Source organism: Tiliqua scincoides, chromosome 4 (assembly GCF_035046505.1).
Source record: "Tiliqua scincoides isolate rTilSci1 chromosome 4, rTilSci1.hap2, whole genome shotgun sequence".
Lineage (NCBI taxonomy): Eukaryota > Metazoa > Chordata > Lepidosauria > Squamata > Scincidae > Tiliqua > Tiliqua scincoides.
This window is the reverse complement of record NC_089824.1, coordinates 1465976-1484759: the sequence shown is the minus strand read 5'-3', so window position 1 is coordinate 1484759 and position 18784 is coordinate 1465976. Positions and strand designations below refer to the sequence as shown.

At 49.8% G+C, this 18784-nt stretch overlaps 1 protein-coding gene across 1 annotated transcript; it reads right to left on the bottom strand.

Annotated features, from left to right (window-relative positions):
* Positions 1-2247: 2247 nt before the first annotated feature.
* Positions 2248-17289, bottom strand: LOC136647505 (fucolectin-like). Its single transcript, XM_066623083.1, has 4 exons — positions 17268-17289; positions 16311-16484; positions 5757-6048; positions 2248-2407 (listed from the first exon to the last, which is right to left on the bottom strand). The coding sequence occupies exons 1-4, from the start codon at positions 17287-17289 to the stop codon at positions 2248-2250; spliced, it is 648 nt and encodes a 215-aa protein (XP_066479180.1).
* Positions 17290-18784: the final 1495 nt, after the last annotated feature.

Here is an 18784-nt window from a genome sequence, read left to right as displayed (position 1 = left end):
GCTTCCTGTATCTCACAGCGGCCCACCAAATGCCCCAGGAAGCACACCAGATAACAAGAGACCTCATCCTGGTGCCTCCCTTGCATCTGGCATTCTGACATAGCCCATTTCTAAAATCAGGAGGTTGCGCATACACATCATGGCTTGTAACCCGTAATGGATTTTTCCTCCAGAAACTTGTCCAATCCCCTTTTAAAGGCATCCAGGCCAGACGCCATCACCACATCCTGTGGCAAGGAGTTCCACAGACCAACCACACGCTGAGTAAAGAAATATTTTCTCTTGTCTGTCCTAACTCTCCCAACACTCAATTTTAGTGGATGTCCCCTGGTTGTGGTGTTCTGTGAGAGTGTAAAGAGCATCTCTCTATCCACTCTGTCCATCCCCTGCATAATTTTGTATGTCTCAATCATGTCCCCCCTCAGGCGTCTCTTTTCCAGGCTGAAGAGGCCCAAATGCCATAGCCTTTCCTCATAAGGAAGGTGCCCCGCCCCTAATCATCTTAGTCGCTCTCTTTTGCACCTTTTCCATTTCCACTATGTCTTTTTTGAGATGCGGCGACCAGAACTGGACACAATACTCCAGGTGTGGCCTTACCATAGATTTGTACAACAGCATTATAATATTAGCCGTTTTGTTCTCGATACCTTTCCTAATGATCCCAAGCATAGAATTGGCCTTCTTCACTGCCACTGCACATTGGGTCGACACTTTCATCAACCTGTCCACCACCACCCCAAGATCTCTCTCCTGATCTGTCACAGACAGCTCAGAACCCATCAGCCTATATCTAAAGTTTTGATTTTTTGCCCCAATGTGCATGACCTTACACTTACTGACATTGAAGCGCATCTGCCATTTTGCTGCCCATTCTGCCAGTCTGGAGAGATCCTACTGGAGCTCCTCACAATCACTTCTGGTCTTCACCACTCAGAAAAGTTTGGTGTCATCTGCAAACTTAGCCACCTCACTGCTCACCCCTGTCTCCAGGTCATTTATGAAGAGGTTGAAAAGCACCAGTCCCAGGACAGATCCTTGGGGCACACCGCTTTTCACCTCTCTCCATTGTGAAAATTGCCCATTGACACCCACTCTCTGCCTCCTGGCCTCCAACCGGTTCTCAATCCAGAAGAGGACCTGCCCTCTAATTCCCTGACTGTGGAGTTTTTTCAGTAGCCTTTTGTGAGGGACCGTGTCGAACGCCTTCTGAAAGTCCAGATATATAATGTCCACGGGTTCTCCCGCATCCACATGCCTGTTGACCTTTTCAAAGAATTCTATAAGGTTCGTGAGGCAAGACTTACCCTTATAGAAGCCATGCTGACTCTCCCTCAGCAAGGCCTGTTCATCTATGTGTTTTGAGATCCTTTCTTTGATGAGGCATTCCACCATCTTACCTGGTACAGATGTTACCATCTTACCCGGTATAGATATAACTTTGCTTGTTAGCCATGCGGGCTCCTCCTGGACTTATGGTAACTTGTCTGACACCTCCTCCTTAAAACCCAAAAAGTCAGAAGGATCGTGAGGCCCCGCTTTCACGGTCTGTATTCATACTGAAAATCAAGATCAAGCGAGCTTTTGCCCTTCTGCTCCAAGGGAGGTTTCTGTCCTCCCTGAGCTCGCCTTAGGACACCTGTGTTACGGTTTGACAGGTGTACCACCCCAGTCAAACTCCCCACCTGACACTGTCACCTGAGCAGGATTGCACAGATTTATGGAGGAAACTTCTGTCACAGGTTATAGGTCATGCTGGACATGTGCAGCCTCCTGGTTTTAGAAGTAGGCTTCCTCAGAAGGCCAGGTGCAAGGCAGTGGCAACAGGGTCAACCTTTTGCCAGTTCAGATAGTCTGACCAGGAGTTGCTTCACAATGCCTGTTTTTGGATGCATTTAACTCCCTAGGAGCTCCCCAACAGGACCCAGAGAGCCTTGGCGAATGCTCCCTCCCAAGTTGACTTGGACAAAGCAGAAGAACCAGTGAGCTCTACAGTGTTTATTGTCAGGGGTTACAAGAGATGGGAACTTGGCAGCGGGAAAGGGAATAAAGCAGGGCTCTCTTGGCAAAATGGACGCAGGGAGAGGGCAAAGGTTTAAGAGGCAATAGTGAAGCAAGCTGGAAAAAATGCATCCTGGGAAGCAAAACTGGGCACCTTCCTGGCTCCATCACCGCACACCACAAAGGCTTCATGTCACCTCCAGCCTACGGTCGACTAGGAAAAGCACCCAGGCTGAGCATCCAATGCCCTCAACATTCTCTCTCCAGCTTGGTGCCATAGACCTCCACCTCACACACATGCAGGTAGTCTGCTCGACCACGAATGACGATGCTGACATAGCGGCCAATGAGCCCGTTGCAGTAGATGGTGCTGAGGGAGCCATCACTGGTGTCTTGGAAGGAATCACAGCTGTGGGGGGGGGGGAGAGAAAGAGGGTCAGCAATGGTGGTTGCATTCAGATCTCTTTGGTCACTTTGCAGGAACAAGGCATGACTTGCTAGATGTTCCTCCAGTCTTCCTGGCACCTGTTGCCACCTGCCCCTCTGCCCTGGAGGCACTGTCTGCAGGAAGGATCACCCGCTCCTGCCATCCCTGTTCATGGTCCTTGATGTGGATCAGACTATTTCCAGCCAGAAGCACACTTTGAACGGGTGGGCAGGATCCAGCCCTTTCCTGCCCCTCCCTAAGAGAGGAACATTTTAACAAACTCAGAGAAATATTAGATAGGATCCCACGGGTTGATGAAATCTTGGGGAAAGGGGCCCAAGGTGGGTGGGAGTTCCTTAAGAAGGCCCAGTCAGAAACAATTCCTGTCAGAAAGAAAGGGGGAAGACACCTCAAAAAGCTAGGATGGTGAGGCGAGTTGAAGATTAAAAGAGACGTATAGGGTATGGAAAATGGGACTGATCACCAGGAAGGAGTACAGTCAAGTAGCCTTGTATAGTGAGGGTCGGGAATGCTAAAGCTCAGTATGAGTTGAGAACATCAGAACAGCCCCACTGGATCAGGCAATAGGCCTACCTAGTCCAGCTTCCTGTATCACAGCGGCCCACCAAATGCCCCAGGGAGCACACCAGGTAACAAGAGACCTCATCCTGGTGCCCTCCCTTGCATCTGGGATTCTGACATAGCCCATTTCTAAAATCAGGAGGTGGCACATACCCATCATGGCTTGTAACCCATGAGGCTGGCCAGGGATGTCAAGAACAACAAAAATTTATGTATGCCCCAAGGAAGAGGAATGTAAAGGTTGGCAGTGGAACAGATTGCTGAGGGGTGGTGAACTCTCTGTCACTGGAGATCTTCAAACACAGGCTTGACAAGCACCTGCTAGAGATGCTCTAGGCGGATTTCCTGCTATAGTCAGGAGGTTGGACTAGATTGGCCTATAAGGTCCCTCCAAACTCTATGATTCTTCAAGGAGGATTCTTCAAGGATTCTTGACATGCTACATGACTGTGCCTTAGAGCAACTAGTCATGGAGCCCACCAGAGGACAGGCGACTCTGGATTTAATACTGTGTGGCACTCAGGACCTGGTTAGATATGTAAATGTTACTGAGCCATTGGGGAACAGTGATCAGGCTATGATCCATTTCACCATGCATGTCGGGGAAGAGTGCCAAACAAATCTGACACAAAAACCCTTGACTTCCGAAGGGCAGACTTCCCTCAAATGAGGAGGCTGGTTCGGAAGAAGTTGAAAGGGAAGGTAAAGAGGATCCAATCTCTCCAGAGTGCAGTAGAAGATGTATAAAACAACAGAGGCCCAGTGGAAGTGTGTACTGAAAAGGAGGAAGGGTTCGATTAAGTCTAGGAGGATGCCAGCATGGCTATCGAGCCAAGTTAGAGAGGCTGTTCAGGGCAAGGAAGCTTCCTTCCGTAAATGGAAGTCCTGCCTGAATGAGGAGAATGAAAAGGAACATAAACGGTGGCAAAAGAAATGTAAGAAGGTGATACGGAAGGCCAAGAGAGACTATGAGTAACAAATGGCCAGTAGCATAAAGGGGAATAATAAAAGCATTTTCAAATATGTTAGAAGCAGGAAGCCTGCTAGAGAAGCGGTTGACCTGCTAGATGGCGAGGGAGGGAAAGCAGAGATAAAAGGAGACTTGGCGATGGCAGAGAAATTAAATGAGCTCTTTACATCTGTCTTCACGGCAGAAGACTTCAGGCAGATACTGCTGCCTGAACGATGACAATCAGTAAGTTACCGGGCTCAGTTGGCATCCACCCAAGGGTTATTAAGGAACTAAAGACTGCCAATCTCTTGACTCAAATATGCAACTTGTCCCTTGTGCCAGAGGACTGGAGGATAGAAAATATCACACTGATCTTTAAAAAGGGAAGGAGGAGGGACCCAGGAAACTATAGGCCAGTCAGCCTAACCTAACATCTATACCAGGTAAGATGGTAGAATGCCTCATCAAAGATAGACTCTCAAAACACATAGATGAACAGGCCTTGCTGAGGGAGAATCAGCATGGCTTCTGTAAGGGTAAGTCTTGCCTCTTGAACCTTTTAGAATTCTTTGACAAGATCAACAGACATGTGGATGTGGGAGAACCCGTGGACATTGTATATCTGGACTTTCAGAAGGCGTTTGACACGGTCCCTCACAAAAGGCTGCTGAGGAAGCTCCACAGTCAGGGAATTAGAGGGCAGGTCCACTCCTGGATTAGGAACTGGTTGAGGTCCAGGAAGCAGAGAGTGGGTGTTAAAGGCCAGTTTTCACAATGGAGAGAGGTGAAAAGCGGTGTGCCCCAAGGATCTGTCCTGGGACCGGTGCTTTTCAACCTCTTCATATATGACCTGGAGACAGGGGTGAGCAGCAAGGTGGCCAAGTTTGCAGCTGACAACAAACTTTTCTGAGTTGTGAAGACCATAAGAGATTGCGAAGAGCTCCAGAAGAATCTCTCCAAACTGGGAGACTGGACAGCAAAATGGTAGATGCGTTTCAATGTAAGTAATTGTAAAGTCCTGCACATTGGGGCAAAGAATCAAAACTTCACATATAAGCTAATGGGTTCTGAGCTGTCTGTGAGAGATCTTGGGGTGGTGCTGGACAGGTCGATGAAAGTGTCAACCCAATGTGCGGTGGCAGGGAAGAAGGCTAATTCCATGCTTGGGATCATTAGGAAAGGCACTGAGAATAAGACAGCTAATATTGTAATGCCATTGAACAAATCGATGGTAAGGCCACACCTGGTGTATTGCGTCCAGTTCTGGTCGCCTCATCTCAAGAAGGACATAGTGGAAATGGAAAAGGTGCAAAAGAGAGTGACTAAGATGATTACTGGGCTGGGGCACCTTCCTTATGAGGAAAGGTTACAGCGTTTGGGGCTCTTCAGTCTAGAAAAGAGGCGACTGAGGTGGGAATTGATTGAGACATTCAAAATTATGCACGGGAAGGATAGAGTAGATAGAGAGAGACGGCTTCCAAGTTCCTGATGGGCTCTCTTTGTACATCAGTTCTTGGATGAGAGTGAGCAAAGAGCTGTTGGTTGGGGAACTGGCAATTCCCTTAAGGAGTCAAGGGTGTTAGCTGCTGAAGCTGCTGGAACAAAGACAGGCCTTTGGCAATGCTGGGTTGGGGGGGAACTGAGGCAGGCTGGGGCCAGTGCCCAGCCTTGTGGGCTTCTGGTGCTATCACTGGACTTAAAGCCACTTCTCTAGTGCCCCATTGAGCTTTGCAATGAAAAACTGCACCCTTAGAGACATTTGTTACCGGAGTGATCGGGGAGGGTAGTGAAACTTACACTGGATTGAATTTGCTAGAGCTGCCTGTAGAATCTCCCACGTGGACCTCGGCGCCCCAGAGTCTTGAGCCACAGCAGTCCCCTCGGTTTTTCACCACCACGGCAGAGATGGCGTACTGTTCGCCCAAGTCCACATACCACCAGGGCTCCGTTTCCTGGTCGGTGTGAGTGCAGGAGGCATGATGGAAGTTCCCATCGCAATTCCCATCCACAGCTTTGTGTGCTATTCCAGAGATCACATCTGGGTAGGTGGAGGACTGAAAGGCTGGGCGACCCCTGGCCAAGTTTGTTGCTGGAGCCACAATGATGGGGAGTGAGAATGGAGAATGGAGGGGGAGAAACACTGGTCAGTATCAAGTTAAGAAGGGCGTGAAGGAGGGAGGCGATGGGTGGAAGGGAGAGAATGACTCCTCATTGCATGGCTCCCACAGGAGGCCCCTCCTTTTATTGGGCAAGCCCAGGGAGCACCAGACCTGTGTCAGGAGAGAACATGCGGAGCAACTGGGACATCATCTCCCTTCAAAGGAGGTTGCAGGGAAAGGTGATGGGAGACCAAGCCAAGCTGTGCTGCTTCCCCCACTGCAATGGTGGGAAGCCCACAGCCTCCCCTCCCTCCCCTCCCAATATGCAAGGGAGAAGTGCTATTGGTATTGCAGTAATGAGTCATGGGTTCTCCATTACTTAATGGTGCCCACAGTTCTTGCTGGTTTGTTTCCAGGCATAACTCAAGGAGCTGGTTTTGCCTTTTCAAGCCCTTCGTTACTTGGGACCAGGTTATCTGAGGGACCACCCAGTGGCATAGCTAGAGGGGTCCAAACCCAAAGCCTGTCATGGTGCCTGAGCGAGCAGCGTAAGCAGCCCCTCCCTCCTCCTCGCTGCCAGAGCCAGTCGGGACAGCAAAACGAAGGCAGAGGTCTCTCCTCTGCACCGGGCATAGTTAGAGGGGAGGCAAAGCACTAAGTTTTGCAGGGAGTCTCACCATGGTGTGCAAGGGGCCCCTCCCCCTTCCCTTCAGAGTCATTCCAGGCAGGGGGAGCAAATGGAGGCATACACCTGGCTCCAAACTCTCAGTGCACCTATGTGGCCCACGGGGATGTTTCAGGAACCAGCGGCTTCCTCTGGGCACATTTTTACACACACACACACACACACACACACACACACACACACACACACACACACACGACAAAATTATTTTCAGTAATACTCATGACATGAAATGAATAAAAATAATGGCCAAAAAATAAACCTGGTGAACGTGTCCCCACAAGCAGGAGATCAAAGTCAGTGTGGCCCTCCCCTGCTGTTGCTCCATGTAGTACTTAGTGACATACTGCCCCTGCATCTGGAGGTCCAGTGTAGCCATCATGTTGAAGAACCACTAATAGACTAGTCCACCATTAATTATGAGAATCCACTTGAAAAGTCGTCTAAGCCAGTGACCAACAATAGCCAAACTTCCCACCCACCCCCCACATTAATGTCCAACCTCCTCCTCCTGTTCAGCAAACTGCAGGAATTCTGTGTGACCAGAAAGACTTTGCAAAACCCATGAGAGCATTTTTCTTCTGCTTTTATCACAAACTGGAAATAGTTAGATTTTCACAGAATCATTCTAATCCCCTCCTCCTGTTCCCAGTCCCCATTCCCACCAGAAATCACAATTCACTTTACAACCCTGCAACATGAATCCTTCCACAAAGTGCCCCTACTCATCTCCCTCCTTCCAACATAAACTTTCTGCTACCACCCCAATATTAGCCCCCCACGTGTCCCCCTCTCCATGACCCCACCCCCCTCCAGGTTCTGGGGTCGACTGTCAAAGTCGTCTAAGCCAATGACTGAACTTCCCACCAGTGGCGTCACTAGTGTAGGCGTCACCCAGTACCTGACTCAGGGGGTCACCCCATTAACTTTATGTATTTTACTATACAACAGTCCAGGTCAGCCAACAAATCGGTAACCAGCAAAAAAACAGTGACCAACTTGATGACACTCACACAACTGAATAGGAGTTCAGTTATTAGCTCTGATCCATGGAAATGAGAGCTGACTCATACTAACACTTCACTGGTTCCCTGCAGCGCCATAATAACATGGACTCTCAGAACAATCAGTCTCATCAGTCAGGTTTGAGTTAAAGAAATCAACTTTTTGTTATGTGAGGTAGTTGTGCTTTTTCTGATTTTTTTCTACCATGTTTGATGGAATACAGATATTTAAAAATGATGTGTTCCATTGCATTCTGCATTAAATTACTCATTGAATGATATATAACATGATGGTATTATTCATCAATTCCAAGGTTTCCAAAATTTTAGCCACTAGTGGTGTCAACCCCCTAGAGGGTGTCACCTAGTGTGGTCTGCCACTCCCTCTCTAGGTATGCCACTGCCTTGGGAGGGACCCATTTGCATTTCTTCTTGCTCCAGAGGCAGTGCCTCTCTCCCCCCACCTGGTTCCTGTACTCACCTATGCCTTGCAGCTCTGGCCGACAACTCCAGGTTTCCCCTTGACTTGACAGTAGGGCCAGAGCCAGCAACGAAGTCCAGATGGTGGTCATCCTGGAAGAGGGGACAACAGAGCAGAGATGGATGACAGGTGGAGAGTCTTCCCCACTACCTGGTGCAATCAACTGTCTGAGGACCGAATCCTATCCAATTTTCCAGTGCCAGTGCAGGCTGCCAGTGGGGCATGCACTGCATCCTGTTGGGGGAGGGGGAGTCACAGAGGCCTCCTCAAGGTATCATCATTATTATTATTTATCATTTATTTATTTAACAAAATAAATTATTTATTTAACAGTATTTATATACCGCTTTTCAACTAAAAGCTCACAAAGCGGTTTACAGAGAAAAATCAAATAACTAAATGTCTCTTGTTCCCTTACCTTGGGGCTGTGTTGCGGTTGCACCCATATGGGAAAGTTGGATAGGATTACCCCCCAAGTCTCCTTCTAGTGCAGCCCCTGAAGATCCTGATGGGAGATACTGACTGATGCAAGGTAAGCCTGGTAGTTATGGTATAGGATGCTTACCTGAAACGTAAACAGCATGGTCCATCTTTGAATGTTCAACTTGAGTAAAAAAAATGGTTCTCACAAACAGTTTGCTGGATTTGGCAGCGTGCCGCAGTGTTCTCTCACAACAGATAAGAATGCAAGCACAGTGAATGTTCCTTTGTTTTCAGAGCACAGAAAAAAATATATTTCTGCAGTTTGAAATTCGGTTTGAAGTTATAACATTGCTTTAAGTTCAGAAACGTTCAGTTTGAAGACTTTTGGAGCACTAGGCTGCACACACGTATACTGGGAACAGTATAAGACACCAGATCCCCCAGATACAGTATAGAGGATCACAGTTTTAAGCATAGCTCTCTTTATATTTTGTTCTTTTTAAAACCAGTTTTGGTGCATTAACACATGTAACTAACGTTAGCCTAAATAAGTTGTGGTAGTCTAACTATATTTTAGGGTTTAAAAGAGAACACAGCAAAGTCATTTCCAGGTTCACAGGTCAGATTCCCAGAGAAAATCATTTTGCAGCAGTTTTTAGTTGAACACACGCCGTGACGTCAATGGCAAGTATGTTGCATTTCACGGGCTGCAAACGGAGGCCACAGTAAAGTCATGCGATGGTTATGAGTGAGGTCAGCTTTCGAACTAAGGGGTTGCAGTACCACCTACGGCCTGCTCAAATAATGAGATGTACGAAGTGAACATCTGGCGATGTGTAACAGACCAATGAATTGTCTCTATGTATGTGATTCAAGGAGGGAACCCCAGATTGTAATAAAAGTCAGCTGAAGGGGGTGTTCTGCGCTTTTTCCTTCCCACTTCTGATGCTTGCAGTCTCCTTTGGAGACGTGGATGGATTTACCACCTTTTGCTGATGGATTACAATAAAGGCCTGGATTTGATTTTTGCACCTTGCAACACTGACAGCTGATTTCACCAGCCAGTGGGGGAGACTCTTGACCCTACAGGAGGTGGAGGAGGAAGATGCTAGCCAGTGGTTGGGGGTTCCCTGCAACCAGGCAAGGAAGCTACAGTGTGCTGCCCTGGCCAGTTTGATCGTGAGACGTGTGGTCTTCCCACCGCAAAGATCTGGGAAGCGACAGGGACTGCAAATTCTGGTCAAACCCACAGACCAGTGCCCTTTCCTGCACATTCATGAGGAAACTAATTACACTGCCAGGCTCAGCCATGAGCAGGGCATCTCCAACTACGAGGCTTTGGTTAGGAAGGCAAAGGATCCCGAGGCCCAGGTGGTATTCTCCTCTGTTCTCCTTGTGATGTTGTGGTCCCCAGGTAGGGAGAAAAGCAGGATATAAATATAAATACAGTAAGTAAGTAAGTAAGTAAGGGCACAATCCTGCCCTTCACTTGGGCCAACGCAAGTCCCTTGTGCCGGCCCAGGAGGGTCGCAAACATAAAGCACGTTTGTGCCTCCTTGGGAGTAAGCCGATCTGGCGCACAGAGGCTGAATCCAGCCTCTATGGCAGCTTCTGCCATAGCTTGTGAGCCTTGTGTTTGCCCGGCTGGGGCGGGCCCAGCTGGAGTGGGCGGAGAGAAGGTGGGGAGGAGGCGGGAGGGAGGAGTTCCTGGGCTGGGGAGGGCGGTGTATTGGAATTGCAGAAGATCTGGGCAGGAGGTAGAATGTGGTGTCTGCAGTGGCCCCTTTAAGAGTTAAGGCCTGGGCTTTCAGTGAAGGGTGTGCTGCACAGCTGCAGCCACTAGAGGCAATGAGGTCCCTAGTCAGGGCTTTTTTTCTAATGGAACGCGGGGGACGGAGTTCCGGCACCTTTTTGCAGGGGCCCCTCCCCTTTGGAGGCATTCCAGGAGGGGGGAGCAAAATAGAGGCATTCGCTGGGTGGGTGCTGGTGGGTGCAGGGTGGGCGGGCACCTGGCCCCTGCCTGACCGCACAACGACCCCCTCCTGTCCCCATCTCCAAGCTCTTGCCTGAGCCCAGCCTGCCTCCCCTCCCCTCCCCCCACGCTCTGCTTCCCAGTGCAGCTTCCAAGCCAGTGGGGGACACGCGCCAACACTGAGGAGGAGGACGGACAGCCAGCCAGCCAGGGAGACGGGCTGCAGCACCCACGGAACGCCCAGGTACTGGCTTGGCGGAGGAGTTGGGGAAGGAAGCTGGCTGGTGCAGCCCCGTGCCAATCTGCAGCACGAGCCTAGGTGTGTCTACTCAGAAGTAAGTCTCATTATGCTCAATTGGGCTTGCTCCTGGGAAAGGGTGCATAGCCTTGCAGCCTGAGAGCCCAAGCCTATGCATGTCTACTCAGAAGTAAGTTCCATTGTGTTCAATGGGGCTTACTCCTGGGAAAGTGTCATAGCCTTGCAGCCTGAGTAGACAGGCAGAGGAAGAGCTCTGAGGCTGCAGTCCTCTCCACACCTTCCTGGGAGGAAGCCCCATTGACTCTAATGGGACTGACTTCTGAGTAGACAGGCACTGGATTGGGCCCTGAGGCTGCTATCCTATCCACAGTAAGCCCTATTCACTATAATGGAACTTACTTCTGAGTAGACAGGCACAGGATTGGACTCTAAGGCTGCCATCCTATCCACAGTAAGCCCCATTCACTAAAGTGGACTTCTGAGTAGACATGCATAGGATTGGGCTCTTAGGCTGCAATCCTAGGCACTTTCCTGGGAGTAAGCTCCATTGACTAGAACGAGCCTCACTTCAGAGTAGACATACCTAGGATTGGGCTCTTAATCCTGGCAGAGATATATATCTGCACCTGTTTTCACATGCTAAGGGCAGGTGAAAAGGGATTCTACGTGTGTACAACGTGCTGTCCAGCCTTGCCAGAGATCCTCCTCATCCTTCCCCCACAAGCATGTCTTCCGCCAGCCAGCGTTTGCAGCTCCTCTCCAGCAATGCACAGCAGCTGCTCAGGGCAGCAGAGAACATACAATTGCATGCCAAGCGCCTTCCCAAAGACACAGACTATTCTGATACCTGAATTAAACCATATTTAATCGCTTGTTTGCAAATGTAGCTGTTTCTATGTGCACCTAAGGACCCCTCTTGTGTAAGAATTCCTTTTTTGTTCTTACTCCCACAGTTGCTTAGAGTAATTTTACTACATGGAACTCATGTAAGCCATTTTTTGGAATCCATTCACTGCTTCCTCTCCTCGAAGTAGTGCCACACTACACGCTACAAGTGCACCTGTACAGTACTTTTCCCCATGTGTAGAAAAAATAGCTAGGAGGAAGGGGATGTGGAGATTGACAGCCCAATCCTATGCATGTCTACTCAGAAGTAAGTTCATGTTTAGGGGAGAAACACATAAAAATTTTTTTATTTGTCCAATAAAAAAATGGTTTGAAAATAAATAAATAAATAAGATTAACAAGTTGTGAGTTCCTGCACCTTTTTATTTACAAAAAAAGCACTGTCCCTAGTAATATAAGGAGCACCTGAGGCAGGAAAGCTCGTGGGTTGTAGGAGGAGAGGAGGCTAGGCTGACCTGGAATCTGACTGCGGACTGTGACTTGGCATATTGGCTCTGGACTCTGATTTGGCAACTCTCATTGATCAGACTGGCTTACTGGGAATCTGTGGACTGGGACCTGACTCTGACTTTTGCTAGCTGCACTGGTGAGTGAAAAACAAGGGAAACTAATCAGCCTTAAGCGGGCACGAGGCCCAGTGGGGAGAAGCTGTGACAAGACAGGCGGGTGGTGGGCGGCCCCGGGGGCAGACGGATGGGGAGCGGGAGGCGGGGCTGGGATCCAGCACTTATGCTGGATCCCAACACCCATTCCCAGGGAGTTTGGTGCGGCTTTGCTCCTCAGGAGGTGGCACAAGTCTGAGGAGGCCTATATGGGCAAGGGGAAACGTTTCCCCTTACTTCCGACTGAGGTGCTCTGGGCCCCTGTCCCACGCTGGATACATTGCAAGCCTCTTGGCTTGCTTGTTCCAGCAAAGGGTAGGATTGTGCCCTAAGTAAGTAAGTAAGTAAGTAAGTAAGTAAGTAAGTAAGTAAGTAGGCAGAGGACTTCAGCACATGAGCAGAATACTCTGGAGTTGCCCAGCAATCCCTCAACTACAACAGCCAATATTAGATCCTAATTTCCAGGGCTGATGTTGTGCACTTACTAATGTGCAGAGTGTGGGAAATAACAAGATGAGCTTGAATTTCTAGTCTGCTCATGAAGGTACATTTGACTTGATAGTCTAACCGAAACCTGGTGGGAGGACTCTCATGATTGGCATGTGGGACTGGAAGGACATCACTTGGTGAAAAAGAGCAGAGGTGACCGGAGGTGATGGGGTGGCACTGTGTGTCATGGACCCCTGCACAGAAATCCAACCGAAAGGAGAGGGTAGCCTTTCAGGGAGCAGCAGGCTCAGAGTTAGTGGGAAAAGAAAGAAAAGCTACATTGTGATGGGAGTCTGCTGCAGACCACCAGGCCAAAGGGAGGATGAGCAGGAGGCCTTTCTGAAGCAACTTACAGATATTACGAGGAAATACAAGTCAGTCTTAAGAAGAGCCCTGCTGGTTCAAGAAGTTCAAGAGTGGGTGTCAGTGAGCAATTTTCACAATGGAGAGAGGTGAAAAGCGGTGTGCCCCAAGGATCTGTCCTGGGACTGGTGCTTTTCAACCTCTTCATAAATGATCTGGAGACAGGGGTGAGCAGTGAAGTGGCTAAGTTTGCAGACGACACCAAACTTTTCCGAGTGGTGAAGACCAGAAGCGATTGTGAGGAGCTCCAGAAGGATCTCTCCAAACTGGGAAAACTCCATTGCAGGTTACAAGCCATGATGGGTATGCACAGTCTGAGATTAGCTGGTCGCTCATCATGAGGGCTGGGTAGGAATTTTTTTCTGCCATCCGAATTGACCGTGCAGGGCAGTTTTTTCACCTACCACAGATTGGTGAGGGAGGGAAGGGTGTTCAGTAGGTTTCATGCATTAAAAATTGGTCACTGTTTAATAAAGTAGCGCAAGTTAAACCCAAGTGGTGTCTTCCTTGGGGGGTGTGAAAGTAACTAGAATGCCAGATGCAGGGAGGTGGTAGCGAAATGCAAGGGTCTTGTGTGCTGCCTGAGGCATCTGGTGGGCCGCTGTGAGGTGCAGGAAGCTGGACTAGACGGGCCTGGGCCTGATCCAGCCGGGCTCTTCCTTTGTTCTTATGGATCAGGCCAAGGGCTCGTCTAGTTCAGCTTCCACAGCCCACCAAGTGCCTCGGGGAGTGCACAGCAAGATACCTGCTTCCTTGCATTTGACATTCAGATAGAGGGTATCTCTAAAAGCAGGTGTAGAGAGAAACAGGACTGGAGAAGGGTTTAGAGAAGTGGCTAAAGAGTTGAGACTGGAGGCTGTTCCTTTTTTCTTGCTTATCCTAAGGCGCCAGGAGAAGGCAAGAGAAGAGAAAAGGCTGAAAACAGCTGTGAAATATCTACCAGCGTCATGAGATGTGCAGTGCAATCCCATCTTGCGCTGGAACAGGCAGGCCAGGAGGCCGCATGTATCCAGCGCAAGACTAGGGCCAGAAGCGGCTCAGCCACTTCCCCTTAAGGGAAACGTAAGGGGAAAACTCTTCCCCTTACCTCTGGGTAAGTCACCACGGCCCCAATGGGTCTCCTCACTTGTATCAGCTCAGGAGGTGGCACAAGTCTGAGAAGAATAGAGCGGCTTCAAGCCATTCTAGGCTGCTCAGGGAATGGGATTGGGATCCGGCATAACAGCTCCGCCTCTCGCCCGCCCTGGGACTGCCCTCCGCCTGCCCTCTACTCTGCCCTGGAATGCCTCCCTCCCTGCCTCCTCCCCGCCCTCCCCAGACCCCTGCGTCAGCCGAGCTCAGCCAACTCAACCCTCCCTCCCTAAGTTGGCACAGAGGCTGGATGCAGCCTCCTTGGGCTGGCACACATCCCTGCACCGGCCCAGCCGACTCCCAACAAAGTACAAACACGCTTAACAGCATGTTTGCAACCCTCCTGGGCCAGTGCAAAGCACTTGCAGTTAGGATTGCACCCTAAACTAACCTTTACTCTCTCTCTCCTTCTTGCCATTCACCTCCTGGAGCCTGAATTTTCCTAAAGCTGTGCATTAATTTAAAGCTGGAACTTCTGTTAGCAGATCTGTACTGTAGATAGATAGAGCCTTTGTTATTTTCATTGCTGTGTGTTATCCCTTGTACGTTTTATCTTTTGGGAACTTTTGTTCTCCTTATGTAATGTTATGATTTTAAATAAATCTTTTTAAAGTGAGTTCTTGATTAGCTGGGTGAATCCAAAGATATGCTAGAGCCTACAGTCCAGAAGCCTTCGAATGAACTTGGTTAATTTGGGGAATGAACATATCTGTTTAAAGGGTGTGTTGGCTCATTTGCCTGGGGCCAAGATTGGAAGGAGGGGGTGACAGAACTACCAGTACATTAGGGTGATAACAGGTCTGAGGAAGCCTTTTGGAGAGGACAAGCTGGGTTACCAAGAAGTTTAGGAAGGCTGACCCAGACTCTTGGCTACTATTTCAGCTGACGTCTGCTATCTCTTGGGAGGCCAAGGCTGCAATCCTGCACACTTCCCTGGAAGCAAATGCACCCCAAAACTGCCAGCCTGCCTGGTTGCAATCTGTTGCTGCAAAATCTGCTTCGCTTCTCCCTAAGGCCGGGCCAGCAGTGGCTGTAGAGAAGATTTTCCTGCCTTGAGCAAGAGGCTGGACTAAATGGCCTCGAAGCCCCCTTCCAACTCTGTGTTTCTATGACACCCCTGAAATAGCCAGCGGCACTCTAATCAGAGTCTTACGACACCATGAGATGAGAGTGCTACCTACTGTCTTAGGCGCGACAGTTCCCTCCTCCCTCCCCCGCCCCAAAAGAGAGATTTAAACAAACTGTGAAGCGATTCAATTTGAGGGAAATGCAGAGATGGTAAGGAAGGATTTGGGAGGCACGTCTTACAGGGAAAGGCTAAAGGAGCAGAATATGTTGAACCTGGATAAAGGAGAGGTGGGTAGCATGGCTGGAGTGGTGCAAAATGGTAAGTAGTGCTGGCTCCTGAACACAAGCAGCCCCTCCCGCTTGCCCTTGGAGTCATCCAGGCAGCAAAAGCAATGCGCAGTGAGAGGGGTTGCTTGCGCTTGCATTCAGGAGCCGGCACTATTTACCATTTTGCACCACTCTAGCTATGCTGCTGGGATGGGCTGAGGCTGGACAGGAGGACTGAGGAAGACAAGGGGAAGGTAAAGTCAGTCTTAGCTATTGAGACAGGATGGGAAGCAAGCAGCGACTGAATGACAGGAGGCAGATTCAGGGTAGCCACTGGACTGAGCTTCCCAGACCTGCACCACACATTTAAACTGGGTTCAAACTCGTTTAATGTGCTGGTTCCTAGGCAAGGAATGCTGGGAAGCGTAGTTCTCCAAAGGGCTGGGGATGCCACAGAATCCACATGCCCATAGCCAAAATCACCATGCCTGGGCTCTTGAGGGAAGCCTTGACAATTAAACTGGATTCAAACCCATTACGAAGTACACACACAATTGGGGAATCTCTTCATCTGGGGAGACGTGTGGGCCTTCCCAACTCACCTTGACCTGAATTCTTGGACAAGCAGCAGTGCTGGTTGCTCTGAGTCGTCGGCCGGTCGGCAACCACGGTGTCTTCTCCGAAACTGCCACGGAGCCCCCTGTGCTTCACCTGAGCCCCGGCTATCCTGGGGGCAGCTTTATCTCCCTCCCCTGTGAGGGACTCTTCCCTCACCCCTGAAAGCCAACCAATCAGAAAGGTGTTAAGTCCAGGCGAGGGGGCAAAGGCCCAATCAAGAGCAAGTGATGGGCTCATCTCTGGCCCCTGGCAGTTTGTGGTCTAGTTGCACAACTGATAGCCTCAGAAGGCACAACGCCCAGAGGGAGAGCCTCAGTGTCGCTTGGCACATGCCAAATGGTGGGAACGCAGTAAAATCTCCAGGCTTCCCCCTAACTCATGTTGAGGACAAAGAATTAAGCAGGTGGGTATTGCCAGTGTCTGAGTGTGAGCTGCCCAAAAGGGCACTGCAGCCTTTCCTGGTTTGGGGGGAGCTCAGCTGTCCTCCTGGTGGCAGCAAATCTACAAGGCTTTGTGTGCATCCAAAGGAACCCCCCCCCCCGGGGCTGTAGTTGGGATTCTGTGATTTGGCACGTACAGTGGTCCTTTTCCGCACACAAGTGACGCTTACAATGACGTCCATTCTGGCACCCCTCCATGGTGACCCCCCTGCTTCTGTGTTGCAGGAGTGCTTGATGGTCAAAGGACAAAGCTGAGTGGGCCTGGCCAGGGCGTCCCCCACCCTCCTCCTTTCCTGCTTATTCTCTCCACCTCGCTGTGGTGGCAGCAGGTCCAGCAAGAGCCTGTGTGCCTTTTCTGCTTGCCCCTTGAAATGCTGGCCAGCCGGACCACAGCTATGTCCCCAGACCTGGCCTGCATTGCCTGTTCCTCTGCTCTCGTCTTCTTTCTCTGCCTTCCACTAGCCCAGGGACCTGGACTCTTTGGATGGCTGAATTCTTTACCTCCAGCAGGCTCTTTTTCCATCTCTGCCAATCTGTCCCGAGATATTTAGAAAGACTGTTAGCTAAATGAGGGAGCTGGGAGCGCAATCCTGCTCAGAGCAGGATCTCTCTGGAGTCTGTTCTGGCTGATTTCTGGGGATGCCTTGGCAGCCTGAAACTAGCAGCCTCGAGGCTTCGGGTAGAGGGCTGAGGAGGTCAGGTGAGCCTTTTGTTAAGGAGCATAATGTGTGGTTGTGCTGTACAGGGTCCTTATCGTCCCTTGTTTATTGCATTTGGTGATTCTGTGTCGGTTGCTTTGTCAATCTCACTTCTATTTCATGTCTTTGTTGCTCCTTACTCATACATGCCCTGCTATCCTATGTAATTGAATGAACCACTGGATACTTTCAATCTCCGTTGTGAATCTATTCTATGGCTCCGTTTGAGCCCCTGGGGGTAAAAATAGCCCAACTTCCAAATGTTGCCTCAGGGTCTGGCCCTAATGCCACAAGCATTCAGAACATCAGATTCCAACCACCGGATCATTTAGTTTCATGATTATGGACCTGGTTGTGGCACTGCAGATTTGAGACCCAGAAACTTAGTCCAGGGAGGCTCTGTGATGGATTTCCAATGAGCAAGTCTTGATGTAAGACTTAAGGATCCCCAGTCACCTAATCTTGCTCAGCAACCAACTGTCCATTTCTCTGGCAGAGGCAATAACCACAGTCCTTTGTGGTTCCCAGAACTTAATGAACAGCTGGAGGAGACAAGAAATGGCTGACTTGGAAGAAGTTTATTGGGGAGCATTGGGTACTCATTTCGGTCCCCAAAACACACTACTGGAGATCCCCAACCCTGACCAGTACCTGGCTCCCAGAGACACCCACCTCACAGGGTTGCATATAATCTGCCTGACCGGGAATGCTGATGGTCACATAGCTGCCTCTGCACCAGTTGCAAGTTATTGATGGAGACGGGTCTGGTATCTGCGATGGTTTCACAGCTGGGGAGAGACGGAGGCATTAACTGTGAATGAATTGACAGGAGTGGGAATGCATTCCTAGATGTTCCCCCTAAGGTACCTCATATCCAATCATACGAAAGAACTTGATCCCCCACCCCACATCATAGCAGGCCTACTTGAACTTGTGTGCAAAGGCAGCATTGAAATGCCTGAAATCATTCTGTAAATCAATATGATAGTCTGGGACTTCAGGACTGTGTCCTGGGAGAGAGGTTGATCTGATCTGACAAACTGGGGCGTGTTCAGAGGGAAGCTGCAAAGGTGATACAAGGTTTGTGAGGCAAATCCTGTGTCCAGAGCATGGGACAGTGCTGACTGTAAATGATTGGGGGGGGGGGGAACGGGGGACTGAGGTTTGTCGTAATACAGCAGATTTCAACCTGCTTTGAATGGTCAGGCAGCCAGGAGAACTGCAGTCGCCCAAAGGACAGGGATCCGGAGAAGGCCTGTTGACAAGTGCCGCCGCCTAGGGAGGTACGTGGGGCAGCGGCAAGAAATAGGGCCTTCTCAG